Genomic DNA, 22,395 nt, shown 5'->3' with positions numbered 1-22,395 from the left:
TGAAAATACAACATCCGGTGGAGATGCTATGTTGACCCATTTGTGGCTTCAGACCATGACTAACGATCTACCCGAGAGTATAAAACGTGGTAATGAAGAGATATGGTTTCATTTTCCACCGGCGTATACGTGTTTTGGACGGGAGGAGTTTTACTTAATCACTGGTCTACACTTCAGACATGATGATGTAGGTCGATACACTAGTCATATTACCCGCCCATCATGGTTATCCCGGGTTTTACCTGAGCTGTCAATGGTGAAGCCGAATTTACACGTTGATCACTTGACGAGATTATTGAATAAGAAAGATGGTTTTACTCGGATGGATGACATCGATGTTGTCTGAGTATGCCTTTTAGTACTTTTGCATGCCGACTTTTTAGGCAGAGAGGCCAGACAACCTATTCCTAAGGACATAATATTATTGGTATAGGACCTAAATGCATGGAACATGTTTCCGTGGGGTTCGTATCTATGGAAAGCTACCTGGAATAAGTTGTCGTCTGCATTTGATGACCGTAAAAGTTTGCGTGGTGATGATTCCAAATACACTTTGTCAGGCTTTATTTGGGCTTTTAAGGTAAGAATTTCTATATAATGTTTCCAAAATTATAATTAATTATTTAACAATTACTAATGTTTGTGTATTATATTGTTTTTATAGATTTGGATATTTGAGGCTTTTCTCGACATGCAGACATATGCATTAAAAACTTCAAATGATATTCCTAGAGCTATTTCCTGGAAGAGGAAACGTCGGCTGTTGATTTGGGAAGAGTTACTACGGTATACGACAATAAATGATGTAAGTTAACACAAATACTACCATATATAAACAAGTTATTACTAGTACACGTTTAACTTTGTTTGAGCTTTTATATTGTTAGGAGGCCAACACTCTATTATAGAGGCTAAGCTTGCCACTGATTGGTGGCAAGCTAGTAAGCATTTTTTTTATGGCACAGATGATGAGCAGCCTCCACTTGGAGAGCCATCACCTCACCCAGAGCCATCACCTGATCGACCACACTATATACCTCTACAACGAGAGCCATCACCTATTCTGTCACATCATCGAGCCTCTTCTTCACCATCACCTCATGATAGGTGACCGACAAAGATGCCACGACATTTATCTCCCTGTTCTCCACCTCCACGGGATGAGTTAGAGGAGTTGCGTGATGAGGTCAATGCCTTGCGTGAGGAGGTCAGTACTTTACGCGATGACAATGGTGCATGGCGTGACGAGGTATCTACTTTACGTGGTGAGGTAGCGGCTCTACGTGAGATGGTAGCATCGTTGCAGAATGAGGTTCATACTCTACGTAACGAGGTAAGTTTAAGATTTTTCATATTTAACTTGATTTACTCGTAATTTCACTTAGATTAACCATTTCACTTAGATTGCTTAGTAAATTCATTCGGTTGCTGCCAATACTGCTAAACAGTTCTAAAATAACCCTGTGAAGTTAGTATTTGTCTTTGTTTTATCTTTTGGTTGAAGTAATGCAATCCATTCAAGTTTCAATTTGCAGAAGAAGAATAGTCGCAACACGAAACTTAAAAATCGCAACACAAAAATGACTATCGCAACGCGGAAATGACTATCGCAACGCGAATTTGACTATCACAACGGGATAATCCCAATGCGAAATAAAAATCGCAACGTGAAAATCGCAATGCAAAAATGACTATCGCAACGCGAATTTAGTTTTGCGTTGCGATTTTCTCGTTGCGATTTTTATTTCGCATTGCGATTATCCCGTTGCGATAGTCAAATTCGCATTGAGATAGTCATTTCCGCGTTGCGATAGTGATTTCCGCGTTGCGATTTAAGTTTCGTGTTGCGATTTTAAGTTTCAGAAACTATTATTCTTCTGCAAATTGAAACTTGAATGTATTGCATTACTTCAACCAAAAGACAAAGACAAATACTAACTTCACAGTGTTGCAAATTTAAGTTTCAAGAATAAACTACTACTCTTTATGTTGTCCTTGAACATGCACTAAACCTATATGATGTCCTTAAGGACAAATGTTTATAATTGTTTACTTCTGGAATGTTATCTGATGCATTTTGTGAACTATGATAGAATAATGACTTGGGTGAATACCGTGCAAGTTTGAAACATATTTGTCTTTGTTTTCATTGTTTAATATCATGTCTGTTTATTTACTGATTTATGTATTAATTTATTTTTAGCGGCTCGATAAGGTGGATGCTTTACGTCGGGTTTTTCTTGCACGACGGGGTTCACGCATCAGACGGCGTGCACGTGCCATTACGTCTCCGTTCACCCCAATAGTGCGAAGACTCCGTAAGAAGAAGCCTGACTCACCTGTCATCGTTTAAAAGGCCTCTCCTATCGTTCAATGGGCCCTTATCATCCCTCAAGAGTCCCCTCCCACCGTTTAAGAGGCCCTTGTCATCGTTAAAGAGGTCCCTCCCACCATTCAAGGGCCTGATTCATTCGGCATAATATGTCGAATTATTGAGAAACTCCCTCACGTGCCGGACATGATGAATGACTGTTGGCTTTCGTATGAGTTACCGGCCAGTATCATTCCGGCATATAAAGTGGAGAGGAGACAACTACCGGAAACAATTCTGGATAATACCCTTTGGGCTAAGACCGCAGTTGATTTTTATCTACATGAGCGGAGCCAAGGGTGTTACGCTGACATATACAAACTCAACGATGATATGCATTTGTTGATTGATCGGTCTTGGTGGGGTGTGTTATTAGGGGTTGAAGACAAAGGCTATTTCGATGGGGGGTAAGTCTTATATTTCTTCTTATATTTCATTTTGATTAATTTTTTTAAATTTATGTAATTCACTAATATATGTCTTTTTTGTAAAACAATATATTGATGCATGGGTGTCACGTCTTCTAATAGTAAGGAAATTGAAGAAAAATAATAAAAAACGCAATATACAATTATGCCGACGTCTTTTCACGTAGTTCACTTGAAGAATCAACGATAGGAATCATTTGTGTTGGCTAATGGACAAGCTAAACTTTATCCTGCATGGTAGAAGGTCGATAAGGTTAGTATTTATTTTTTTTAAATATTTTAAAGGTGTTCATAAATAAGTGCGCAATTTGAATTATTACTTATGATTTCAGGTGTTTATCCCTGTTTTGGAACGTACTCATTGGCTTCTCGTCGAGCTTCAGCTCCCATCCCTGAAGACAATAGTATATGACAGCATGATAAATTACATATCATTATCTGATTTGAGAGATATTATTCAGGGATAGAGCTCTCATTTGGCTAAATTCTTGGATGCGATTAATTATTGGACTTATTCTGGAAACAAGAAGCCAAAGAAGTTCAATGTTACAGTTATCATAGACGAGACCACGCCACAACAAACGCAGGAAGCCAGAGGGGATTGTGGTCCTCTCGAATGCATGTGCTTGGAGCGTTTGACGACAGGAAGTACACAGTTTCTACCTCCCACTGATAGAGATAGAGGTGCAGTAGGCTTGTGGTTTCGGCATTTTATGGCTAGAGCGATATATGCGAGACGCTGCCTACCTGCATCCACGTTATGAAAGTGTCCATAAACAATTTGTAAGTCAAATGCAAGTGTTGTTAAGTACCTAGAATTCAATAATAATTTGCTGTTTGTTGGTTTTAGATGTGTAGAAAGTGTTGTTTGAGCAAATGTTTGGTTTCTGCAGGTTAATCCTGAAGTGAACTGCGTGAAATTGATGTATGAGTGCATAAACAACTGTCTGGGGTACACTTTTTTATTGTTTAATTGATTCTTAAAAGTCTGATTTGTTTAATTGATGAGGAAAATAAGAATTATTAGCATTTTTTGCTTGTTTAATTGATTTGTAAAAGTTGATTTGTAAAAGTTGATTTGTTTAATTGATGTGTAAATAATTCTTATTTGTGCTTATTTAATTGATTGAAATGTAAAAGTTGATTTGTTGATTTCAATCTGCATCATATTGAAGGTACACTTTCGCAACGCTAAACTCAAAATCGCAATGCGAAAGTCAAAATCGCAATGCGAAAGCCAAAATCGCAACGCGAAAGTCAATTCTCGTTGGGATAGTCTAATGTGCTTTGCGATTTTCTCGTTGCGATAGTCAAATTCCCGTTGCGATAGTCATATTCGTGTTGCGATAGTAAAATTCGCGTTGCGATTTTTGAGTTGCGATAGTCAAATTCGCGTTGCGATCGTCAAATTCGCATTGCGATAGTCAAATTCGCGTTGCGATATTCAAATGAATGTGTAATAAGTGATAACAACTGAACAGATCATAACAATGTTCAAACTCAAGTTACTAATACATGCCTAACTGAAAATGTTAAAAGTTTACACATAAAATACACATAATAGTCAAATTCGCGTTGCGATATTCAAATGAATGTGTAATAAGTGATAAAAACTGAACAGATCATAGCAATGTTTAAACTCAAGTTACTAATACATGCCTAACTGAAAATGTTAAAAGTTTACACATAAAATACACATAATACAACGTTTGCATTTAAAAATCACCTAAGTTAATAGTCCCAAAAGATGAAGCCGGTTGTGATTGGGATTTTGATTTTGATTGCGATTTTGATTGTCTTTTTCTTGACACCATATGAGCTTTGGATTTTGATGAGGATCTATATTTTGGTAGAGGAAAAGATGATTGTGATGGCACTGGTGATCCACATGTCAACCTTGTATGACCACTTTCCTTGCACCGACTACATGTCGATCTCTTCTTCTCTTCACCCTTAGACGGTATACGATCGTGACTTTTTGGTCGGCCAGGTAGCCTTCTGTCCATGGCTGGTGGCAAAACTGTTTGTAAGTCATCTGGTATGTCCCACTCAGAAGGATGTAGAATAGGGTAGATAATCTCGGCATAAGTCTGTCGATATACTTCTGTAGTGTAGCAATCCATAGCGTATGAGCTTGAATCATCTTGGTTTAGATGAAAAGCAACTTTTATAACATGGCCACACGGATAACCAGATGTTTGCCATTTCATACAACTACACGTCTTTGCATTTAGATCGACAAGCCCATTTAAGTTATTATCCAGTACTTCAAACAAAGTGTTTGAACATAGCTCAACTCTCCATGACGTTGACTTCACAACACGTTTCATTATCTTTTTTTCAGTCCATGGTGTAACACGATGTTCCAATGTTCCTGTAAATTTAAATAAATAATACTTAGTAAAACATATGATAAGTTACGAATTTAAAGAAATAATACCTGCATGGTTTCTTTTCTTGTAGTACCACTGTTGAATAGAGGCTCGAAAAAACTCCATTAACATAGTAATGGGTAATTTCCGGGAATGACGACTTAGAGCGTTGATTGATTCTGCACTATTAGACGTCATGAAACCATATCTTGCTCCAAGTTGATGTACTCTTGACCATCTTTCAAACCCGACATCTTCTAGTGTTTGAGCACACTGAGGCAAAACACGTCTTAAACAATTTATATGCTTATTAAAATCCACTTCCCGATAAGCTTTTACAGCCTTCCAATATGTCCATTTGTGATTTTTTATACCAACAGACCTTGATTTTAGATTTCTATACAAATGAACACCACAAAGTCCATGAAAAGTATCTGGGAAACACCTTCTAACAGCGTTGTCAATTGAGTTTGCCCTATCGGATATGATTGTCAGATTACTAATAGGACATATGCAATCCCTAAGATGCCCCATAAACCATGTCCATGAATCAGAGGTTTCAAATTTGCCAACCCCGTAAGCTATTGGCAGTATCCCATTGTTAGCATCCATGGCTACTGCTAATAAGTTTACTCCAAGGTATCGACCTTTCAAATGTGCTCCGTCAACTATAATAACTGAGCGCATGCAAGTAATAAACGACTGAATCTACAAAATAATATACACAAGAAATATAATCATTTAAATGTGAAATGCATGTAACTAACAAAAATGAGTCAACAAAATTATATTGATTTACTAACCGCAACACCAATGGTGATAAACAGCAACTTAAAGCATCCATCTCTATCTGTTTTGATATGAGTTACCGACCCAGGATTTTTCAGCTTTAAATTGTGACAATAAGCCGGCAGTTGAGCAAACGATGCTTCTGGCAACCCCCTCAACAATTCCAAGGCATAACATTGGGTCTCCAAGCTTGAGAATATGAGATACTAATCTTGAACCGAGCATTCATGTCAGTCATAATTTTATGTCCCCGATATAGCCTTCCATTCAAAAACATTAATTCAGCCAGAAAACCACCAAACACCTTTTTGTTTGCCTGTCTATGGTGAGGAAAAACTTGGGTTATTGAACATGTATGTTTATCAATAAAAGTCCTAACTTGAAACATTTCGCAATCTTTTATCCTCTTTGCAATCATACGTCACGTACAGTTTTTGTCAATCATACACCTTGTTTCGAAACGATCTTTGCTTGATTTGTTAACTTTTAGTTGATAGCCATCTTCCACATATTTCGTATACAAAGCTATCTTCAAGTCTTCCTTTGTATCAAAATAATCATCTTTCTTGATACGAATAATTTTTGTGTAACAATCAACTGCTATTTTTAACAACTCTTCTTCCGGTATCTGAAGTAATTCTGGCATATTCCAGTTATACTCCCGTGGCATTTTCTTCGGGGATTTCTTATTCTTCGTTTTCTTCTTCAGGGTTATATGAATTATAGAATGGATGTTCAACATGTTCATTCACAGTCGTAACTTCCTCCTCATTATCATCAACAACATCTTCCTCGGCAGCGGCTGTTTCGTCATCAAAATTCGGGTATTAACCAATATCAAAATCATTACACGCATGGTCTGTTTCTTCTTCTGAAACATCATCAAAATCCGAGTATTGACCAAGATCAAAGTCCGGGTATTGACCAAGATCAAATTTCGAATACCGACTAGTACTCACAATTTTTTCTGTTGGCTCATCATCGTCTAACTGGTCAATACGAAAACCGGAATTTGGTACTGAAAGTTGATTGGGATTTGGATTAGGGAAATGTTGTGGGTTTTGAGATTGTGTTTGGTATTGGAAATGTGGTGAAACAAAATTTGCTTGGTGATGAAATTATGGTGGAACCATTAAATTTTGAGCACCATAAACTGGGGTTGAAAAACTTAGTTGATTACTACCCGCTACTGGACCAACTTCACTACTTCTAGGTTCAACAACATACAATGTAACATCATCTTGCGAAACACTAATGTAAGAAATGAATCGTTCAATATCTTCATTGTCGGTTAACAAATAAACTTTACATTTTCTCTGATAAGATAGCTTAAATCCACTTAAGGGCTCTAAATTCAATTTATTTGCAACACGTAACATTAGAGTTTCATAAGTTAACTTTTTTAATGACAGTTTTAGTTGAAGATTCATAGGTAAATGCATATATTGTAAAACACCATGAACATTCTCCCATGACCCTCCAAAACACAAATCTATCCAAACATGATCAACATTAGATAATTTCATTATTGTAAATTAATTTACTAAACAAACGAGTTGCGAAACTAAAACATGTTGCCGGATGGGGAAGGATGTCGTTGGATATAGGAACGGATGTCGCCGGAGAGAGTGATAGATGGAGATGGAATGAGTTGCGATTTAGGGATTTAGGTTATGAGTTGATGCTGCTGCGTAGTTATATACCAAAAATATTTGTGTTGAAAACTAAATCCTGTTGCGAATTTGAAATTCAGCGTTGCGATTATGTATTATCGCGTTGCGATTTACATATTCATATTGCGATTTTCTAAAATCGCAACGCGAATATGGAAAATAGCAATGCGATAGTCAAAATCGCGTTGCGAATCTGGAAACTGATTTGCGATACTGGAGATCACGTTGCGATTTAGAGATCGCATTGCGATTTTGTTGGTCATTTTGGCAAATCGAAAAAAAGTTTGTCAAAATCGTATATTATAAGGAATTTTCGGTCACTGAGGTTATTTTCTCAAATATTAATGATTGAAAACTGAAAAATGAGATTTGTTATTTAATAAATTTAAATATATAATTTTATAATTTCTTTTCTACAGTGGAACACTACAACTTTACTCCATTACCATGCTCAATGTCCTTGACTTTTTCTGCGTTTTTCCCGAAAAATCATCGGTGACCGATATATTTACCGATCTAACACCGGTCAGATTATATTTCCTGATCTAACACCCGTAGCAGTAAAGCGCGCTCCCTGCCACACGTTATATGTTGATTTGGCATCACGTGGGGTATAGCGCGCCCCCTATACCGCGCTATATGATTACATGGCTTACACGTGGGTATAGCGCGCCCCCTGATCCGCGCTATACACCACGTAGGGGTATAGCGCCGCCCCTGCTCAGCGTTATACCTGGGTACAGAACCGCGCTATACCTTTTATCTGAATAATTATATATAGCGCCGTGCAGGTACCGCGCCTTATATGGTTATAAATACCCTTCACTCCCGGTTAAGTTTCTCACATCTCCTCACATCTCTTCTCTCAACTTATAAATTAATACAACAATTCCGTCAACGAGTAATAATTCTGGTAATTTTTTCATATTTGATTTAGAAGTTCGTGCGATTTTTCGTTATAATTTTTTTTATTATACTTATTGTTTATTATGATTATTTGAAAAAATATTATACTAATTATTTTCAATGAATTTTTATGTTTGTAAAATTGAAAAGCATGAGCATAGGTCAAAATAGTTTTGCGGTGCATGTAATAATGAGCGTGTTTTCGTATCAAATGAGCATGTTAAAATATTATTCAAGAGAAACATAACTCTTGAGGAGTTGATAACGAAGATTTCGAGGAAGATTCATGTTGGAAGTAGTAGAAGAATATCGTCGTTGTAGTACAGATATCCAACATCATTGTTGACATTAACTTATACAGCGTTCGAGCTTTCAAACAATGATGATGTTCAAATGATGGTTTAAGCTCAAAGTAATTATTCAGACGCTGCTATTGAGATGTATGCACATTTTGTTCAAGTGCGTGCTGTTCGGGATCAATCATTAAGCTCCCACTATGGGCTGGCTGAACAAGTTGATCAAGTTGACAGCCCGACTACAGTAATGTGTAATGATTTTAATGCCATAATGGGGAGACATTCATCCGCAACTCCTTACGATATGTACCGAGGTGGGTCCACGAACAATCTGTATGGCAACACCACATCCAGTTCAAAGAGAATGCATTCATATGCAAATTTCTTTGACCATATGGAGATGTCATCGACGCAACTATCATGCAACCGTATGTAATTACACAAATTAATTCTTAATCTAATAATCATGCATTAAATAAATCAACAAATTATTACAAATAATTTAAATTAAATTAAAACATTAAAATGTTACCGTATCAGCAAAATGTCGAGATATATGATTTCCATCCAAGCAAAGTAGACCACCTTCCATTATATATCTGCAAAAAAATTATATTAGTAAAATATTAAATAAAATAAAATGCTTAAATAAATTAAATACATAATATTAAAAATATTATAAAATATACCTTAAACAGAGAGAGAATTTGAGAGAATATGGTATGATGAAAGTAATAGAGGAGGGGGTATTTATAGGGACGATTGGGGGAAAATTAAAGGTATAACGCGCCCTCTGTACCGCGCTATACCCCACGTGTCAGATAAACAACTATAGCGCGGATCAGGGGGCGTACTATACCCACGTGTAAGCTATGTCAACGTATAGCGTAGTACAGGGGACGCGTTATACCCTACGTGGCGCCAAATCAGCATATAACGTGGGGCAGGGAGCGCGCTTTACTGCTACGGGTGTTAGATCGAGAAATCTAATCTGACTGACGTTAGATCTGTAAATATACCGATCACCGATGATTTTTCGGGAAAAACGCCGACTTTTTCATTATCTTTAATATTTCAATATTCGAAGTTCCAAGCACTACTTTCATATAGGCGTCGTGGATTACGTAAAGGCTGATGAAACGTCACTAATTTACTGAATAAATTAACCCAGTGCCGCAGCCAAAGTCTTGGTAAACAAGCAAACCTTCCCTCTATAAATACATGGTTTATACATACATATTATATAAAATTATCTAATAAAATTAATAAGATTATTTAAATGTAAATTATATAAAACATGATTAATTAGGTGTTAAATAATTAATATGTCACATTGCATATTATATGGCTCATAAATAATAGTACATGTCATATTAATTTCATTTGCATAATTAGTATTTTTGTTGCATGTTAGGTTAATTCACATTAATAACTCATTTATTTTGTTGTTATGAATAAGTAATAATAAAACCCCAAAATAAGTCCATTTACATTAGTGATAGTTCATTTACATTAGTTTACATAAGCCCATAAGCCCACTCTTTTATTACAAATATATATGCATTAGTGTTAATCAATTTATATTCGAGTTTATGGTTTAGTATTTATAGTTTAAAATTTAAGGTTTAGGGTTTTTATAAACCTATATACTTTATTACTTTATATTTTATGCATAGTATTTCTATAAACTATATAAGAAATTTACTTTATATAGTATATATATTTATATATATATATATAACCTATATATATATATATAAATATATACTATACATTACTTATACATACATGTACTATAAGTTACATATATAGTTCATGGGTTAGGGGTTAGGGTTAATGATTTATGGTTCATGATTTAGGATTTAAAGTTTAGGTTTTTATAAATTATATACTTTATTACTTTATATAGTTTATGCATAGTGTTTCTATATATATATATATATATATATATATATATATATATATATATAATCTATAGATTACTTATATTAGTTATACATACATATACTATATTAGTATAAATTATAATTTATAAACTATATATTTTATATAGTTTATACATATATAGTTTATATACATACATACATACATACATACATACATACATACCTATATACATACATATATATATATATATATATATATAATTAAAAGTAATTAGAATGTATACATGATTAAATTACATCGAATTGAAAATTCAAGAAGACATTTACAATTAAACCATGACTAAAATGAAAGAAATCAAAAATAAAAAACAAGTGGAAAAATGATGATTGTTGGAGGAGCATGAGCCTAATTAGCCCAAAATATCTTTCCAAATAAGATCTCAATTCTCAATTTCCCTCCAAAATTTTCTATTCCTCTAAATTTCTCAATTTCCCTCTAAATTCTCAATTTTCCTATATTCTCAAAATTTCTCAATTTCCCTCTAAATTCCCAAATAAATTAAAAAAAATCACACAAAAAAAATTTTATTTTAAAAAGTTTTCTCCCATCACTCACTTTGAATAATATATATATATTATATTAATATAAATTATAGTTTATTTTTTATAGTTTATATATATAGTTCATATAAACATAATTTATATATATAACTTATAATAATTATATAATTTATAATATAAATATAGTTTATATATATAGTTTATATATAAACTTATATTATATATATATTATATATTTATCAATTTTTTAAATGAATGCATTTTACTATATTTTTCATTATTTCTTTACATTTTGTATTTATTTCGATTTAATCTTTTTTTGTTTTTTAATTTATTTTTATTTTAAGTCTTTCACTTTTATATGTATTCAATTTAGTCCTTAAATTTATATTTGCATCTTCATTTGACCCATTGTTAGTTGTTATTTATATTTTTGTAATTGGCTCATAACTTTTTAAATGTGTTTAATTTAGTCCTTTTTATATTAATTTAAACCTCACATTTTAAATTTATTTCGATTTAGTCACTTACCTATGTGTGTTGTTTAATTTATATTTTAAAATTTTATTTGTAATTTTACATTTCTTCAATTTTATCCTTAAATTTATATTTTTACAAAATTGATCAATGGATATTTATTTTTCTCTTAATTTACTCGTAATCATATACAACTACAACTTGCAATTCAACAATCATGAAAGATGACAAAATAATTAATCCAAAAATAAAAAATGATCTGACTTGAACTCAATCCGTATCTGGTAAACATCCGACCTGAATTTTATTTGTCAATGATGTGACCTGATCTAAACGAGATCCGATTGAAGTCCACCCGAACCTGAATTAACCTGGTCTTTATCTGCTTCGGACCTGAATTGTTTTGACCTGAACTGACTTCAATCCGAACTGAAAATGACCTGACCTGAACCCGATCTGGATCTGGTGTCAAATCAACCTCAAAATAACCCGAATTGATTTGACCTGACCTGAACCCGATCTGGATCTGGTGTCAAATCAACCTGAGTTGATATGTATCCGATTTTACCCGACTTGTCAAAATCCAACTGAAACCTGCCCGATTACATGATTTTACAGCCTTACATATGAAAGGTCGGACGGTACAAATTTAGTAGCACTCTTATCCCAAGGTTCGTTTTGGGAAAAAGATAATATGCAACTTCGAGTTGTCGATTATATCCTTTATGAAAATGACAAACCGACTCGGAGTATTTTTGACACAAGTATTCAATTCCATTGGATTTTATCTTTTTTTTTCATATTTTAATTCTCTCCTTCAAAGATTCTAATAAAATTCTGTTTACAAAAATAGATTAAAAATATTATTTCATATTTTCATTATAAGGAAAAACATGTGTTAATTATTTAGGATGTGTTCAGATACTATAAAATAATATTAATTATAAAATTAAATAATATATAAGCACAAATTTAATGTTCCACTCCTAAAAATTAAAGAATGCAATTAGTAGTCTCCAACTACCATCAATTGAATAAAATTGTTATATATTTTCACATTTTTTAGAATTCTAAATTTACTGTTGCTAAAAAAATTATACGAATATATTGTGAAAATTTGAATGTAGTAAAATTTAAAAATATTTAGATTTTGGTAATTTTTTCATATACGAATTCGTATACACAAAAAAATAAATGTCTAAAGATGCAATGAAATCTGCAGTTGCAACTGTTAGAACAAAGACCAAGGTACACCTGCTGTTAGATATCACCCTGAGGTTTTCTTCAAAATCGCAGACGAAAATGGGCATGAACTATTTGCATTCACCAGGCTTCATGTATTCTTAAGCACCGGCCACACCATTGGCCGGAGAACCTCCTCACGCAAAAACAAGAATGTTTTTGCACCAGTAGGTGGTTGTCAGCTACTCAGATTACCTCTCGGAACATCCAGGATAAAGCTACTAGCTACTAGCTACTAGCTACTAGCTACTAGAACTGAGATTAAAAGGGAATTTTGTCGCAGGACAATGAGAAGAATACCATGCGTACTCTTCATTTCCCGACATAGTCGACTTGAACCACTTTTCCCACCAGATTTTGATCAAGAACTAAGAGGTAGCACGATTAGTTGGAACAGGAAGGTGGTGCTTCAAGTTTAACGAACAATTCTTGCTTGAATACCTGAACAAGGAAGATGAGAAACCAATGTCGGGACAAAAGGGAATATCGGTTGTTTTAGTTTGTGAATTTAATCATGAAATACGCAGAACTTTTATACGACTTGCCTTCTTAAAGTATTCTGATTCATGCCTTAGTTCTGCCGCAAAGTTATCGGCTGTACATTGCTCGACGCCAGGCAGCTGATCTTGAACCCTTGCTTCCCCCAACAGCCTGTAAAAAAACCACGACATCAATTTAAGAGGAGGATGTTTTCCAAATAAAAGTTATTACAGTTGATATCCAATATTTCAACCATATTTAAGAAAGAAGCATACAGAGCTAAATTGGCTCAACAACTTTATTTGGCATTAACATAACACAAATAAAGCGAGATCAGTAAACAAAAGAAACGAGTGCCAGCAGCAAGGCTAAAAACACATAAAAATCAGGCTCCCTTACTCGACTTATCATGTTTATATGGTGCTTTAGTACCAATTTGGGATGACAAAAAACAAAAGAAAAATGCTACATTAACTGCAGAAAGTAAAACAGGACAAAGTATAATTTCCACATCACGTTACTAGACATTACCAGCTTGAAACCTTCACAAGAATGTGAAAAATCCATTTCTCTGTAGTTTATGCATCCATTCCGATGTAACACAACAGATAAACGTATATAGAGCAAAGAACTTTGAGTTTCTGCTTTGCCTGAAATAAAGCACAAACAATCATTCCAAGATCTCTTAAAATCAAATGAACAACGAATCACCAAGCATATAGAATAAGATACCTCTTCTCCGGACTCATTAAAAGAATCATCCTCAAACTTGCTTAATTTCTTTTTATGGTGTCTCGTAAGAAGAACTATTAACTGCAATCTCATTAGAAGGTGATCAGGATTGAGAACATGTTTAGACATCTTTATCACAAAACCAAACCAGATTGATAGGCAGATAGTGTACCTTGACCTCCTCAGCACTATATCCATGAAGATGATTTCCATTCTATATGATAGATCATGTCAATAGAGATGGAGATAAAAAGAATAAACTCTCATTTATTTATTTTTTATTCTTTTGAAAGGTATAAACTCTCATATTCGGAGCTCTTTCAGCCTCTTCATCCCCGAAATTCTGTTGAGTCAAAGTGACGGTACCAAGCTTCAAAGACGAACAAAATTCAACCTTTCCACGTAACCCGATGGCAAATTCAGTTGACCCACCTCCGATATCGACGTTCAAGACCCGATTGTCAAAAACCGGCAAGAATTGAAGGGCGCCCAGGTAAGAAAACCGGGCTTCTTCTTCGCCCGATAAAACTTCGACTTTAACCCGGTGCTTTCAGCGACCGAGTCAATGAACCCGACCTTCTTTTGGTCGGATCGGGTATAAGGGGTACGATTACTTGATCTCGGGTCGGATTGGGTGGATCAAACACTCGGCCCAATCCAACACATGCTCATTCTTACACAAGATAATGACAGTTTGAAGGGTATTTTTCTAATTAATAATGTTGATGTTACTTTTCCAATAAATAAATATTTTGAGGTTTTTTAAATAAAAACGCCCATGAATACACATTCCTTGAGAAACAAGAATGAAGAATCTGTCAAAAAAAAAAAAATAAGGGTGCATAAATAACCCCTTGATTATAAGTAATAGTGAATTTAAAAATATTTTTTAAGTTGGACATAATTGTATTAATAACAAAAAAATTTATACAAAATTTTTTTTAAGTAAGTACTTCAATAAAATAAACAACTAACATAAAGAAAATTAGATTCCAGGACGAGCACGTTTACATACATCCACCATTGATTATACGGTGTTACTTTATTGGAGTCTCTCGACTATTAAAAGTTACAAAATAGTCCCTTGATTATAGTGTATTGTTTAATTTATCTGTCGATTATTAAAAATTACAAAATGATCATTCGACTATTCATATGTTTCAAACTCATCATTTTCTGCTAAAAATTAACGGTTGTCTGAGTTATACGTTAACATACTGATTGGAAATAATATTTTTTTAGATTTTATGATTAAATTTTATCATCTTAATCAATAAGTTAACGATCAATTCAGACTATAATTAATTTTTAACAAAAAATTAATGAATTATAACTTATAAATAATAACATAATCATTTTATAACACTCGAATTACTCAAAAAATAATATCATATAATTGTTGATCTATTTTATAACTTTTAATATTACCTAACAAAGTAACAACTATATTCAACAATATATGCTTAGTTTTTTCAGAAATTCATTTTTGTGTTCACGAATTTGAAATTCAGTTAATTAATAAATCAGTAGAAGAGAAGGACTTTTTCAAATCTAACAAATGATCGCAATCCAGCACAACGCGGTATTTGTAGAAAAATATACAAAAATGGGTTTCTTCTCCATGCACGCGTTTTTGTCCAAAGAACTACTACTACCAAAAGGAAATTATTTTATTGGATTACTCGTTTTGATTGTACTTTCTTTTTTTGCCATGTTACGTACGTTTCAATGATCATTCACGCGTTTGTTCTTGTTACAATGATTTAGTTGCTAGCTCTCTTTTTTTGTTGTAGGATTTTTCATCTTGCTTTGAATGCTTTCATTACAATTTTTTTACTTGACTTTAGTTGCAATACGTGTTTCGGAATTAGTGATGTTTTTTTTTGTAAGTTTCCTGGTAATATTCAATGAATGATTTTAGTTGTATTTATTAGTCAACTGAAGCGATGCTATTTAGCATTTACTGCTAGGAGTATCCTATAAAGGGAACAGCTGGAGAAGGTTTTGTTCACTTGGGTCTGAATATTATATGCTCTCCAAGTGTTTGTGTTTTTCCCTAACCGTTGTCAACTTCCAACTTCTTTCGCTTCCCATGAAGTTGCCTTGTAAGAGGCCTGCTCCTGATGAAGCTGACGAGAGTTCTGAATCTATGGCTCCCGAGCTGAAAAGAAGGGCTACCCTTAAGGAGTGAGTTTGGTTTATTTATGCATGAACTGAGTTTGTTTCTTTATGATTCTAAGCTGATTAATGATTTGCATGTTTCCTTCTTGTCATCCAGTGCTGTTAGAAGCATAATGGGATTTGGGAGGCTTTCGTTTAACAGAATTGTGCTCAACCTGGAACCGATGCTTCGATCAGCGGTTAGTTCAATCATCGAATCATTTCGGGTTTACATTAGCAGCTTATCCTGTGACTTGAGATGTTTAACTCTTCATTTTCCTTAAAAAATACCTGTTTATTATACTTCTCTTTTTTTAATTCTTGTATATGTCATTTGTGATTAGGTAAGGGAAGAAGTGGAAAGAGCAATTCTATCTTCCTTTCACCCATCTTCAAGGTAAACCTGTTGTATTAGATCTTTGATAATATAGACGGATAAAACAGTGAAGTTTCATCAGCATCTCCATGATTCTCTAAATTAATTTCAGCTTTGCATTGCTTCTATTTTGCTGCAATGGCTTTTTCACAACATATCGTTCATGTTTCTTAAGTATTCATCTCAATTAACAGTCTATCACTGGTGTTTTAGGTCCTTGCTTAATCAGATTGAAGCATCTAGAGGAAGAAGCTTGCAGTTACGATTCGTCAATAAACTGCCCTCTACCGTATTTACGGGACGCAAGGTCGAAGCCGAGGATGGGGTGACCATTAGGCTTATCATAGTCGATGCAACTACGGGAACGATTATCACATCTGGTTCACTGTCTTCTATTAAGGTTGAGATTGTAGTCCTTAACGGTGAGTTTGGCACCGACGAGCGAGAAGATTGGACAGAAAGTGAATTCAATGCCAGTGTTCTTCGTGAAAGAGAAGGTAGAAGGCCACTGGTGACGGGGGATCTCATTATCACCTTGGTTGATGGTGTGGGAATAGTTGATAATGTGATTTTCACCGACAATTCGAGCTGGATAAGAAGTCGAAAGTTTAGACTAGGAGCTAGAATTATGCAGAGAATTTCTGGTGAATCGACAATCAGAGAGGCTAGAAGTGAAGCATTCGTGGTGAAGGATCATCGTGGAGAGTGTAAGTTAATTGTTCAAATGCTATTTATACTTCAGCTTCTATAATCTCTTTTGTAAATCAACTAATTAATGGAACATATACATATTATGCAGTGTACAAGAAGCACTACCCTCCCTTCCCCCATGATGAAGTATGGCGTCTGGAAAGGATAGCCAAAGACGGTGCCTTCCATAAACGGCTCACCTCTCATAATATTTTCACAGTCAAGGACTTCCTGAGGTTGCATGTCACTGATCCATCTGCACTGCACGATGTAAGAGAATACTCTCTTCATTTCAATCACAAAGTTTTGACCATACATGTTATTGTCTTGGTCTATGTTACTTGATTCGAGATGAGTGCAGTGACGAGAATATACATGAGTGTGTGTGGTGTTCACCTAGTTTAGGGATACGAGTATATATATACATATATAGTATAGATTTGTTCTGCTGAACCAATCTGAATTGTGACATTAATTAAAACTGCAGATACTCGGTGGTGGGATCTCGAACCGGGTGTGGGATACAATCATAGATCATGCTTTGTCTTCTGTTCTTGATGATGAGTGGTATTCCTACTATGGAACCGTACAAAGTGTTGGACTCCTATTAGACTCCATTTACAGAGTTGTGGCAGCAACATTGGATGGAGAAAATTACCACCCTGTGGAAAAATTTACCTTTTCTCAAAAAGTTAGTTTGTCATATCCATAAGAACTCAAATAGATACATTCATTTACTGTACTTCACAGATATGTTCTATATGACGATATCAAATGATTCTCTGCTTGATTTGCAGCTTCTGGTGGAAGATGCAAAAAGACAAGCTTACAAGAATGTTCGGTACCTGGTTTTGGTCGACCGGCGAGCAACTACGGGACCCTCGATTCCCTTGACAGATCTCCTGCCTGAGCCACTCAACAACCCAAATTTACTTCTGCAACAACCTGATCTCTCAGTTGAAACCCGAGGTACAACAATTTTCTAGTATAGACATATATACTTGCAACTTCAATAAACAAATCGCAGACTATATCGTAAACTCATCTTGATGTGGTTCATTCTTTTATGTATGTATGAAGATGAACCAGATACATCAAATAATAATTTCAACCAAACATCATCATCCTATGCCTATGAAATGAAAGATACCAATCGATTACAGGTTTCTTTACCCCATGATAACCTGCCATCAAAGCTTTCAATCCAACGCTAAGAAACAGCTTCAGATTGGGGGGAATCTTCCAATCCTATGGAGAGAACGATTTGTCATTTTTCACAGATGATCATTTTGCGACCGAGGATAATTCTCAAGCTCAAATGCCAATCTGGGCTTCAACTACTCCAGCATGGGGACTACTTAGTGGGTCTAATATTTCAACTTCGGCCTCCGAATCATCGGTAGGCATCCTTTCATCTTCCCCAAATGTAAATAGCCAAAGCATTGGAGAGACCAGAGATGTGTGGCCCAAAGCTAGGTGGTTGAAGTTACGTGCTATTATCCAATGGAGGTCAATTAGTCGCAGTGCCGCACGAAGGCGGCTTGCCACCAGGCTTCTGCATATATGATCAGCTAGATTTACTTTAAAAGCAATCAAGCTTTGTCCAAGTATATGTTGATGCTCTTCAAGTTGATTCATGAGTGCAATCAGGGGGTCAAGACTCAAGACTCTCCTAGATGTTTTAGGTTAGAATATTTGTAGATCTTAGTAGTGGTTTGGCCCTTTAGTACCAATTGAAACAAAAAGGGGTCCTTATAAATAGTATTTGTAAGTTGAAATCATGTTTTAGGTTAGAATATTTGTGGATCTTACGTAGTGGTTTGGCCCTTTTGTACCAATTGAAAAAAAGGGTGCTTATAAGCAGCATTTGTAAGTTGAAATCATAAATGTATTGCCATTATGAGATCTTTCGCTGGATTGTTTATATCCATGCAGTCATTCCTTGCAATTTCATAAACAATTAGGGTAAATTAAAAATTTCATCACTCAATTTTCTTCTCCATTTTTTTCCACTGAAACATAAACATTTTTTTAATTATAAGTGTAAACTATACTAAAAACCACTTAATTATAACCCCTTTTTTATTTTGACAATCAATTTTAAAATTTTATCAATAAGATCATTCAATTAAACATGTCGACTTGACAACTCTTACTTGTATTATCAGTAAAATTAGGAGTGCAAGAGACATTTTACATTTTACAAAGGATTCAATTCTTACAGTAATGAGCTAATGATCATTATTTAATTATAGTGTAAAAACTAACGAATACAGCATATAATAGGCAACCATCATTATATATGCCTATGTACTGAAACCGATATACAACATGAACAAAAACAGAATAAGAATTTAACATGGAGACCGAACGTGCATTTCAGCAATCACGTACAGAAGCAGTAAAGACCAAAATTCTGGAACTTGAAGCCGGCGGAAGATCTATTGCTTCAAAGGGTTCCTTCATATCATACACCTCTTTCACTTGGTTTGCCTGCCAAAAATTACAAGAAGACCAATAAATATGTTATAAACTACTAAATCAAATTCCAGGATAGCTCTGAAATTGTTTCTCAGAAGAAGAAAAAAAGTTTAAGATTTGACGATTAATAAAGGATACAGAGAATAGCAGGAACAATTGTTGGCCCCTAAGCAACTTTCACCATTCCCTGCTGTAAGAGAGATCATATACAATGTTATAAGTCTTCACAAGCAATATACATAAACAACATGAACAAAAAGCTGAGATTGATGAACATACCAGTTCAATAACACAAGGAATGGTGCCAAAGAGACCAACTCAAGTCAAAGCCCTAGAACAACAAGATCCCTACATTCCATTAATGTGTGTTTTTTTTTCTTGGTCATGGATTTGACCTGAGATAACCCATTTGATCCACAAGTTCCTGCAAATCATCAACCCAATCTGCAGGGTTTGCTGCCAAATCTTCAACTTGAACATCAACTTCAGCTTGATCACCAACCACGAGTTCCTCCCTCGGTTCACCACCTATCAAATCTTCATTTATTAACTCTTCCCATATCGTATCATTAACACCCAAGGTGTTAGTCACACTTGAAACGGGCATTGGACTTGTTATACGATCCTTGATTTCACTGCTGGATTCATTGTCCATGGCGTATGTAAAAAACGTCTCGATCTCGGACTCGATGGTAGCCAATTCTTCTTGCTCGTCGACTTGATCGTTATCGACCACCACAGGGACTGCTTCTTGCTGCAAATTCTCTAAGCTGGGGCTCGCTGCTAACCGACGTTTTCGACCTATTTCGATCCCCGGAACCTGTCTTTGCTGAGCGAATTGCTGGATAAAAGTCGCGTTTCGTAGAGCTTTAGCAAGGAATGCTATTATCTGCTGCTGTTTCCTCTCTGTGTTCTGCAACCTTTCCTCCATTGCAACAACTTGGTACCTTGAATGCTGCTGCTGCTGCCTTAATCGCACGATTTCGGCTAGTAAAACACTTCGATCCTTCTTTAATCGCTCCAGTTCTTCATCTATTCCAAATTGTCCTAACTCAAAACAAGCTCCTCCACCTTGATGTGGAGAGCTTGGCACCAAATTTCTTCTCCTCTTAATCGTTTTCAGTAAGTGCTTTTGACCTCCCAGAAACCCTTCATTTGCAAATTCCCATCGATCCGGATCAATTTTTCGAAAACCCTGAATTCAAATCCACCATTAAACTGAATACTGCATGTTGAATTGATGATGAAACCAAGAGAAAAAGCGAGGGTTTTGAAGTGAAACTACTTACATACGTATTGAGCTGGCGAATGAAACTGGAGAAATTGTTGTGCTTGAAGTACCTAGGAAGCAGAGTGGTGGAGAATTTATGAGAGTCCCAAACGATGAAGCTGTTTCGAGCTTTACTCCATGAAACCACCGCGTCCGTCGATGGGTCTTCGACCATTTCAAAGGTTTTGGAGAGGAATGGCGGCGGACCAATCTCGTTAAGCCCTTCCCGCGGCTGCGGAGTAGCGTTCGAATACGATGAAGATGAAGACAACCCCACCGTTACAGGAGCAGCAAACGTCACTTGTGTTTCCTCTTCCTTTACTACCACTCCTTCCATCAATCCTGTACCAGCACACTGTCTTACTGTTAAGAGTGTTCTACTTTTTTTTTACTATGTTCTGTCTGAAAAATCTTCTTCAATCTTTGTAGGAAAAAGAAAACAACTGACGGAGTTCGTTGGATTATCAAATGTGATATAGAGGGGAATTGGATATTTATAAATGGCGGTGGAGAAGAAGGTTCTGGAGAGTGTATTATGTGTTGAGTTCTGTTAGAAGTTTCTGACATTTGGCAAATTGCAAAAAGGTTCTGGAAACTTCTCCATCTTTCCAGACAAGTGTTTGGGGGGGGGGGGATTTCGATTCCGATGACGAAAGGGGCTTCGTCTTCCTTTCTCAGCCGTTGATCGTCGAGATGTGGGGCCCACTTATTTTTTTTTAAAGTCATTTCACAGTATTTTTCATGACTCCAAATTTGGACACGCAAGCTGCTAGATTTTTTCAGGATGTCTTAAGAGATAAGGAGGAAAAAACAAATGGGCTTTTGTAATGTTAGAATGAGGGTCACTTTGTCCAAGCTCCAGTAGTTTTGTTCCTCAGGGAAGGCAGGTTCTTTACCCAATAGCTAGGGCCCTAAAATTATTTAGTCTAATAGGGTACCTCAGATTTTATTTTACAATATACAGTAAATACTACGGTATATAAAGAATACATCATCGTGAGGCGATTGTAGTTTAAATAATATTTTTCATTTAAACTCCTTAAGGTGATGAATTTTAATAAAATATAATTTTTATTAGAATTTTATCGTGCCAAAGTATAAGTTTTAATAAAAATATATTTTATTAAAATTTGTTATCTACATAAATTTATTTGAGATATCATAATACTTTTGTTTTTAAAGGTAAATTTTTTTAGAGTTTATGT

General features: G+C 35.1%; 1 protein-coding gene and 2 pseudogenes across 5 annotated transcripts; 1 reads left to right on the top strand and 2 right to left on the bottom strand.

Annotated features, from left to right (window-relative positions):
* Positions 1-5,740: 5,740 nt before the first annotated feature.
* LOC120154011 (heat shock factor protein HSF30-like) lies at positions 5,741-21,751 on the bottom strand. Of its 5 annotated transcripts, XR_005518842.1 has the most exons (4): positions 21,210-21,683; positions 20,149-21,115; positions 19,108-19,111; positions 5,741-5,752 (listed from the first exon to the last, which is right to left on the bottom strand). XR_005518842.1 is itself a non-coding variant. In XM_039165870.1 (3 exons), the coding sequence occupies exons 1-3, from the start codon at positions 21,525-21,527 to the stop codon at positions 19,920-19,922; spliced, it is 1,131 nt and encodes a 376-aa protein (XP_039021801.1). In that variant the 5' UTR covers positions 21,528-21,751; the 3' UTR covers positions 19,667-19,919. The 5 variants fall into 5 exon arrangements, 1 of the variants encoding a protein (XP_039021801.1); XR_005518841.1 differs by lacking the exons at positions 5,741-5,752; positions 19,108-19,111 and adding an exon at positions 19,667-20,107 and having other exon boundaries at positions 20,200-21,115; positions 21,210-21,684; XR_005518843.1 differs by lacking the exons at positions 5,741-5,752; positions 19,108-19,111 and adding an exon at positions 19,667-19,932 and having other exon boundaries at positions 20,200-21,115; positions 21,210-21,684.
* LOC120153764 lies at positions 13,358-15,237 on the bottom strand (annotated as a pseudogene).
* Positions 15,992-19,114, top strand: LOC120154009 (annotated as a pseudogene).
* Positions 21,752-22,395: the final 644 nt, after the last annotated feature.

This window comes from Hibiscus syriacus, unplaced genomic scaffold, assembly GCF_006381635.1.
Source record: "Hibiscus syriacus cultivar Baekdansim isolate YM2019G1 unplaced genomic scaffold, ASM638163v2 tig00111105_pilon, whole genome shotgun sequence".
NCBI lineage: Eukaryota > Viridiplantae > Streptophyta > Magnoliopsida > Malvales > Malvaceae > Hibiscus > Hibiscus syriacus.
Note: the sequence above shows the minus strand (reverse complement) of the source record. Positions and strands in the feature narration are given on the sequence as shown.

Excerpts from the sequence above, each read along its gene's own strand:
- LOC120154011 (XM_039165870.1), bottom strand. The coding sequence starts at position 21,527 with ATGGAAGGAGTGGTAGTAAAGGAAGAGGAAACACAAGTGACGTTTGCT. Across the intron at positions 21,116-21,209 it reads TTCGCCAGCTCAATACGTAT|GGTTTTCGAAAAATTGATCC; the intron begins GTAAGTAGTTTC and ends ATTTGAATTCAG.